Source organism: Colossoma macropomum, unplaced genomic scaffold (assembly GCF_904425465.1).
Source record: "Colossoma macropomum unplaced genomic scaffold, Colossoma_macropomum, whole genome shotgun sequence".
Classification (NCBI taxonomy): Eukaryota; Metazoa; Chordata; class Actinopteri; order Characiformes; family Serrasalmidae; genus Colossoma; species Colossoma macropomum.
The window spans coordinates 8,708,599-8,717,809 of NW_023494788.1; the positions used below are offsets into that span (position 1 = coordinate 8,708,599).

Sequence of the window (9,211 nt, forward strand, 5' to 3'; positions counted from 1 at the left end):
CCCTCAAAATTTACATACACCAGCCCACGAGCTAGCCAAGCAGGAGACAACAACAATGGAGCAACAGCAATGGAAATGGCAGACCTTTTGCAGAAATGTACCATTCCAGGTTGTGAAGGGATTCTGGAAACTTTAATTCAAAGTTGTTAGTTTGCTCTGCACATTTCACTCCAGCCAGTTTTTCAAACCTTGGACAACATCGAGCAGCTTCACTCAGCATTTGACAATGAAGAGAGGGCAGTTTCAACTTTATTAGCATCACAACCCCAACAGCAACCTGTAGGTAACAGCCATGCTGTGTGATTTTATCCCCTTTTTGAAGATTGAAGCCAGATTATCTTTCAGATTATCCAACTGAAAGTTTCATAGTGAGCTAACAACTTTAATTTACTTGTTATTGTTGAGATCGTAAGCTAGTAGCTAGTACAGGTAATGCTAGCTACCAGCAAGCTCCAAGTAACTAGCATAGCTAAATTAGAAGTAAATAGCTTATTTACACAGAGTTTTATTTTATTTTCCTGCCTGTGTATATTCTGACATGTTGCTTTAGTATGAGCCATCATGGTGCCTCGCTGTAAACCAAAAAAATCAGAGCAGAGCTCATCAAATTATTCAAAAGCTGCCCAAAAAAAGGGAAAACAGCCCATTTCATTCTAGAGCCAAATCATGGGGCTGTAAATAGGCATATAAAACTGCCTCTGGGCATTATTTGCCCCAAACAAAATCACATGTCATCTATGTAGAGATCAGAGAACAATTTACTTTGGCACGCATGTAGATAAGTGTTTAAATGTGCATGATTATTCTAAGGTGTCAATATATGGGATAAATGAGGTCTGGCTCTCTTAATATTATAAGTATTTAGTAGTAAATATTTTCCCCCTTTTTCTTTCCCAAAATGTAACATGAAGGTCTTTGTTCTGTTTGATGTAGGTGATTAACCAGGTCTACAAACAGACCTGTGGTGGTTGTAGTGGTGTGGGGGTCCCGTTAAAATATAGGCATCACATTTACTGAGATATATAGATTGTATGATTCAGTGTACAAAGAAGTAAAAGAAACATTTAATACAAAATCCAAGGCTTTTGAAATGGCTGACCCACTATTCCGACTGACACTTATTTAAAGAGTGATACTTGTGGCATTAAATTCGTCCTTTACATGGCTGAGGCCATAAAAAACTGAGTTTTTCTAACATTGCAGTGGCAAAGGTGTAGTAATGTTTAAGTGTAATTCAAGCGTAAGACATAGATATGCTGGACAAGATCAGTAGAGTTGTAATACCACTGACCGTAACACCACTGACAAAATGAATGTCATCAGTTAATGTCCTCTTGAGAAACAACAGAGAATCTTTATTAATTTATTAATTAATTACTATTTATTTATTTATTTGTTCATTGATACATTCATTCATTCATTCATTTGAAGATTAATCAGAAGATTGGATCCTGAAGCATCATTTAACCCAGCTGTTGGTTCAGTAGGGGTTGTTCTTGGTGTGCTCCATGATGACCATGAGGGCCAGCCACGTCTCTTCAGCGGTGGGGATGATCTGATCGGCAGGCAGGAGGAAACCATAGGAACTGGACTGCAAAGGTCTCAGCTCAAAGGTGTAGGAGTACTTGATGCCCTGGTCATAGCTCCAGTCAATGGAGCCACCACTAGCTTGGTCTGAGAGATAGAAATGAGAATTTGATTAGAGGGGTATTGGCTATTGGTAGAACAGAATCAGCCCTGATATTTGGGGGTTGGAAGGTTGATTCTAGAATTACTTTAAGGGACCTGCAGCTGCTACTCAAATATGATAAGCCCTAAAAACAATAAATAGAGTGTGTCAAACACTTCCAAGATATAAACTGAGAATGTTGATATTTGCACTCTGTAGATGTACAGAGTGAGAACTTCCATGTACAGTCTGTAAAGCAGGCCTGGATCTCAGATCAACCAGATCCATTTCCATTAAGTAACACTGAGTTTTCTGTGTTTTTTCAGGAATTATTGAGGTGTATTGAACTGATTGGCATTTAAAGAGGCATTTGTATTAGTCAGTATGCTGTAGTGCAGGAATAGATCCTTCACTGGTTTTACAGAATTCACTGTTATATATGATGCTATAGACTGTACATGTTGTCGTTTATCAATATTCTCTCAATACCCAGCTTGCATTGTGCAAATACATCGTATAACCATTGGGAATCCCTACCAGTCCTGACTGTTAGCCTAGCCACTAAGCTATAGGCTAACAAAACAATCAAGCTAGCATTAGTGTAATTCTTACCTCAGGCTTTGAAAAAAAAATTGTAAAGAAATCAGCAATTCTATCTTTATTCAGCAGAAAATGGGCACCAGTGACATTTTTACCCTTAAAGCCAGAGAAAACAAAGGCAAACTGAGGTAAGGCGTTTAGATAACCACGTAGCGACCTTATTAGCTTTTAGCTTGTTGTTCATCTTGGGAGAAGATGGATTAAGCCCTAGCTCTGTTCTACTTACAAATGACATTGATGATGCTGCCATATGTGTAGCTCGTGCCATACAGACTCTTCAAGGCAGCAACAGCCTCCCCTGCAAGTTTATCCTGCAAGAACGTAAAAGAAAAGTTTATCATGTAACACAAAGCACTAAAAGACCTGAACTACTAAGTGTCATGTGTAGATAGGAAAGGAAGTTTTATTTTTCAGATCTCACCAGCTCTGCCTGGTCCTTGCAAGGAGTCGTGGTGTAGCCGTAAGGGTACAGCAAAAACTGAGAGTAGCTGTGGATGGACACAAAGGCTTTCAGGTTGCCATGAGACTTAACAAAGTCCACAATGGCCTTTACCTCAGACTCTGAATGGGCAGAAGGTCCACAGTAGATTGGATCACATGGGTCTTTACTGGAACCAGGGCCTGGAGATCAAAGTGCTTAGATCTTTAGCTTGATGTATTATTGTACATGAACTACAAAAAAAAGTCAGTATAACTTTGTATACAGTACCTCCAAAGTTAGAATCCCAGTTCCTGTTGGGGTCAACTCCAACACAAGGCGATCCAGGATTGGGCTTCCTTGTCTTGCGCCACATGCGGTCCTAAACACATGGCAGATTAAAAGAACCATCATTTATTTGTTTACTGTGATGGACCTAAAGCGTGTGACAGATCTTATATGTGGGTTAATGTTTTTCTGAACATGTGAGGGCTCACAGAGGTGTGGGTGAACTGGAATCCATCAGGGTTGGTGACGATCTCCAGGAAAATGTCGAACTTATTAAGGATGGCAGTGAGAGCAGCATCTTGATTATAGGAAGCCGCAATCTGCACAATGAGACAGACATGCGTTACAGCTAAATGATACACATGGGTTTCACTTCAGGATCTTATTAATATGAATTAGAACCTTCTTGGCAAACCGGGTTCCGCAGGCCTGGGTGACCCATTCTCTGGAGTGGATGCCAGTGTCAATCCAGATACCAGGGTGGTCAGCACCAGTGCTAAACTATGTGAGAGAGCAAACAAAACATAACTTAGAAGAAAAGGATAAATTTGCTAAAAACAAAAGTAGTTCCTTGTTGTACACCTCATTCTTTCCCCATCTGTTTACTGTGTTGTCTAAAATTATTTATTTTAATGAAACATTATAAACATTAATTAACAGTAGTGACTTACCTTCAGAACATTCAAGGGACGGCGCTCGTAGCTTTGACCAATCACAATTTTGCTAACTAAATTAGGGTTTTCCTTCACCAGCATGTCAATGAAGCTGTTAATCTGAAAGTCAGAGGTACGTACTTAGAGCTGCAAATCTGATGGTCAGTCAGAGGTCGAATATCAGTGAACATGATTTAAAATATGGATCAATATCCCTTTCCTGTTCCTGCAACACTTCTTTTGACCAACCACTGCCATCTGATCATGTCATCAGTGTGTGCTAGATACCCCTCCCTGAGCCACTTGAAAATTCTAAAATTAACCAAAATTATTCACTAAATATATCCAGGATCAACAGGAAGATAAAGGCTGTGGTTCAAAATTTGAAAATCTAGTGTGGATCATCATGAAAATCATTCACGTGAATCAACATTGCTACATCTCACCCAGATCAACACTGAAGATGAGAATCCTGAATCAACATTAGTAAATCTATTCAGGGTCAACATGATGATAATAGTCCTGATTAGATTTACTAATGTTGTATGTTGTCATGTAGATCATAGATTATTAGTAAATCTATTTGAAGCCAACATTAAGATGTTGAATCATGAACAAAAGCTCAAATGTTTTTAGGAACTAAAAGGAGCTGCAAAATGCTTTAACGTATTTTAAAAGGCCTTTAAGTGGATATGCTAATGTTAGCTACACAGACAAAATACTATGGATGAATCGCAAATAGCTTCATACTCCTACATTATGGGAGGCAAATCCGGGCAAAAAAGAAATTAAAATTAAAACAATAAAATGTAAATGCTAACCTCTTTTTGCCATTTCTTTTTCCAAACATCTGCACAAATATCCTGCCAAAGTTGAAAATGAGATGAAATACTTACATTTGCCATTTCATTTTTAACATGGCACAAGTAATTTGTGATAAAAATAAAAATAAAAATAAATTTAAAAATGTTATGTCATTTCATTTTAGTCGTTATTCTGGTATTTCATGGCCAAATCTAAAATGGAAAAGCTAATAGAGAAAAGAAAATCCGAACTTCACTTTGGCTTTGGGTTTTCTTCATGGAATGCAGAATACGTGTCAAAACTAAAATCAAAATGCAGTGTTCACGTTCTCATTTCTTTTTCATAGCAATCGGCTGCATATCTGACAAAATGCAAAACGGATAAATCAACAGCAAAGTGACAGTTTGTGATTTAGTTTTCGGCGTGGACGGGCTTTAACTGTCAGAATGAAAAGGCAAATGCAAACGAACATCAGCGCCACCTTATGGAGATTTACTTTTCATTTGCCACTTTGCTTTTTCGTTTTCAAAATGACCAACATGCCAATATATGTTAATTAGCACTAGGTGGGGCTACGCATACATTTTAGGACATCCTCAGACCTCAGAGTCAGAACTGCATCATTCCTCAAGCTAAACGACTTCAAGTCTCGAGAAAAACCATCTTCATGTCTCAGATCTGGTGAAACTGAACATCAGACCAAACGGTCTTAGAGAAAAGGTATCAGACCAACCACAAGCCTGGTCGAGCATAGACTGGTTCATATAACTTAGAAAACTATTGTGTATCTCGATATAAATGTCAGTATAACATTTTCACAGTTTTTTTGAGGCCGTTTGGTCTGACTGCGTTTGGTCTGATGTACAGTTCCCCAGATCTGAGACATGACGATGGTTTTTCTCGAGACTCGAAGTAGTTTAGTTCGAGGAATGATGTCATTCTGACTCATTTTGATTTTAGTTTTGACACATATTCTGCATTTCATGAAGAAAACCCAAAGCCAAAGTGGAGCTCGGATTTTCTTTTCTCTATTAGCTTTTTCATTTTAGATTTGGCCATGAAATACCAGAATAACGACTAAAATGAAATAACAAATAGCAGTTTTAAGTTTATTTTTATTTTTATTTTTATCACAAATTACTTGTGCCATGTTAAAAATGAAATGGCAAATGTAAGTATTTAATTTCATTTTCAATTTTGGCAGGATATTTGCCGATGTTTGGAAAAAGAAATGGTAAAAAGAGGTTAGCATTTACATTTTATTGTTTTAATTTTAATTTCTTTTTTGGCTGGATTTGCCTCCCATACCTACATAGTGCACCATGCAAGTTATGAAACTGTGGCTTCTACACAGAAATAACACGCTCTACACCCATCAGGGAATTAATCATTAATGGCTGAATCCCAAACGGCTCTTTGTTAGACATATTATGCACTGTTGATGAAGTGCACTACACAGGGAGTAGGGGGCCGTTTGAGACTGTGCCTAAGAGTGCTCCTTTGGGCTGACATGGTTGACTTCTGATAAAGACAATCAGTGTTTCATTTTGTTCATCAAATGAACATTTCTGCTGATGAATTTTGTGATGAATTGTTAAGCTGCTCAGTCAGAGTAGAGGGCACACACTTATGACTTCAGATGGTTGTGACTGATTAAAAGAAATCTTGTTCCAGGAACAGTTAGGGGGATATTGACCAGGAGCAGGTCTGACCTGCAGAAACCATAGTCATCATCTACAAGTCGTGTAAGTCACACCACATGAGTAAAGCTATGCATTTTTGGACTGTGATCACATTGAACTGTCATCATATGACTTTAAAATCTCTTGAAATAACTAAAGTGATGGAGACAAATATAGGTTATAAACACACCCATGTGTAACAAAGGCCAGGACATTAAATTAGAATAGTTCTGACCTCATCCAGGGTGTGGTAGTTGGCGTAGTCAAAGTCATCAGTGGATTTAGGCTGATGAGCACGAAAGCGCATCATCTCCTGCTGTTCCTTATCCACAAGGTCCTGGTGGAAAAGGAAAGTTTAAATGAGTTCTTAGAAGTTTAAATCGACCTCTACTCTATGTGTTAATGCTTTTAGGCATTTAGAAATCATAGACATTAAAATTTTGGTTAGGTGGACAAGCGACTCAGTGGTCAAAACTATCCAACCTGAAGATCCTGGATCATGATTTCATAATGGATCTTGTTGTTCTTCAGGAAGCTCTTGACCTTGTGAAGACTGGTTGAGGGAACATGAACATCAACAGGCAGAGACTCGTGAACGGGCTCCCTCCAGAAGTCCAGCTGCACACAGGTGGACAGACACATGCAGCACATTGATATTTTACATGCAAACGCTAATGATATATAAACTACCTACAACATTCAGGAAGAATTTTACCTCAAGATATTCATGATCAGTCAGGTTCTTCAGCAGAGAGATCTGAACATCATTGACTGCAGTGATCCGCAGGACCTGGTGTCTGTTAATGTCCAGGACAGTAATTCATGAACTTTCCTTACCGGTGATTAAAACGCATAATGTTTATCATCACTGATGAAGAATAATTGTTTCTTAACTTTGATTGCATGTTTTATTCTATTCTACCAAGATTTTATTCTTAGCAATTTTTGATCATTGTTATTAATCCATTGATCATGAATTTTTGACATGGTGTAAATATTCAAATTCTATAAACCAAAAAAAAGATTGTGTTCCAACAGTGATGATATGCATGTAAATATTAAAGTGCAAATTTCTGACATTGCTCTCTGTCTCTCTCTCTATAAATACATACATACATACATTCATATATATATATATATATATATATATATAGATAGATAGATAGATAGATAATATACAGATATAGATAAATATATATATGTATATATAAGCTTATTTTGAACACATACCCTTCAAAAGTCTTCCTGCTAAAGACGGCCAAAAACAGAGATGCCAAAACCAACAGCTTTCTCATTTTGCCTCCTGTAGCAGAGCTGCTCTGTGACTTTGGTCTTATATACTGTTTCTACTCTGATGGGATGGTCTGAGTTGCTGCACAGAACTGACAACAGAACAGTTCCTACTTTTCTTCATGAACAGCCAGACTAACAGACACAGTTACACTGTAACAGTCCTAACAGCCTAAATAAGAAATGAATAAATAATAAAGTTCGTTACATTCAAGAGTTGCATAGATGATTATTTTTCCTCAGTACTATTACATATTTATTATATATGTTTAATATTAAGTTATATATCTAATATTTAACCTGTTAGTTGTATTTAAACTTTACAATTTTATATACAATATTACAGCACATGCGTAACAGAGCAAATATAATTGTATAATGATTAAGGTTACATATAGTCTACATACAGTGCTCTAAAGAAGTCCTTTGACACTCTCTGAACACCATTTTTATCTTATGTATTTCATACTAAGATTAATTGATCATTTATTCATTCATATTCATCAGAGTAGCCTGGTCTCAAGATGAATTAGTACATATTTGACTTATATTAGACCATGTCCAGGATTTGTACAAAGTGAACGAAATATAGTTCGCCTTTCGTGGTTATACAAATTAATTTCTGCCGACAACGTGAAAAATCAAGAGAGGTCGTAACAACCAGCCATGAGAACTGAATCTCTGAGACTACAGACGATCTTGTAAGTAAAGCTCAAGTAAGACAAGTAAAAGTACTGAAACATTAGTGTCTCTTTCCTTTATGCAGATCAGTATTTAATATTTTGTTGAGGTCAACATTTTGTTGCTTGTCTTTTCTTTTGATAACAGCTTCAAATCTTCTAGGAATGGAGTGAATGAGATTGGACGTCTGACGCTCAGTCAGGCTTGCTGGATGTTGTTTTGGATGGTCAGAGTGAGGCAGGTTTTGAGGACCTCCTGTCTCTCTATACCACGTCAGTATGTTTTGTTCTTGATTTTGGAGTTTTCAGCATATCTTTAATCTTTCTTACTGACAATTTTTACGTAATTTTTTGTCCGATTAATTCAAATCAATATTCAAGTTTTCTTAGTTTTCTAACTTTCTTTATTTTTCAGAATGTTAATGAAGTTTAGAGTCAGGTGTGCGTCAGAGAGCTCTGGTTTGAACGTGTGCAGGTGGATTAGTGTTCCAGCGTTTGTTTCAAAGTAAAAGGGGAATGTTTTCCAGCTCATTATTGCTCAGTTACACTCAAAATATTGATTGATAAGTCATATTACAGCTGTAATGATGCACTTTTGAATATGGTAAAGCACAGTTTCCATAATACAGTAACAAATAAAATAGTTTTATCATCCAAAAAACAAAAGATCATAGATGGGTCCAACTTTTTGAACACTTCAGATTCATATTATAATGCAAAATCACTGTTGATTATGTATGTTGTTTTTCTAAATTTAATTGACATGTATCCTAAGTGATGTAACTTTTTTCTTTTGTTTGGGTAACAGTATCAAACTTGCTGAATGTTTTCCCTGATTTCTATTGAATTAACTGAATGGCGACTGTCTTGAAAATTACACATTATTTGTATAGACATATTGAATACATGATATACATCTTCAATTATCAGTGGCTCTACTGATAAAGTCTGAGGTGCATGTAAAGCATATCTGATAGATTTTGTGTTAAACAATATACACCTAGCACTGCCTTGAGGACCATTTAACCATTTATTATAAAAAGCATATTTTTGTTTTTAAACAGGCTTATTCATAAACTTTTTACTTTGGCACCAGTATGTAAACTTTAATCTAAAAAATTGAGCGC

General features: G+C 36.7%; 1 protein-coding gene across 1 annotated transcript; it reads right to left on the minus strand.

The window, feature by feature from the left end:
* Nucleotides 1-1,425: 1,425 nt before the first annotated feature.
* Nucleotides 1,426-7,438, minus strand: LOC118806726 (carboxypeptidase A1-like). The gene is made up of 11 exons (XM_036568256.1): nucleotides 7,345-7,438; nucleotides 6,830-6,911; nucleotides 6,598-6,732; nucleotides 6,350-6,451; nucleotides 3,647-3,748; nucleotides 3,378-3,476; nucleotides 3,185-3,295; nucleotides 2,979-3,069; nucleotides 2,691-2,890; nucleotides 2,496-2,580; nucleotides 1,426-1,674 (listed from the first exon to the last, which is right to left on the minus strand). Exons 1-11 carry the CDS (start codon nucleotides 7,407-7,409, stop codon nucleotides 1,481-1,483), a joined length of 1,266 nt encoding a protein of 421 aa, XP_036424149.1. The 5' UTR covers nucleotides 7,410-7,438; the 3' UTR covers nucleotides 1,426-1,480.
* Between the last annotated feature and the right edge of the window lie 1,773 nt (nucleotides 7,439-9,211).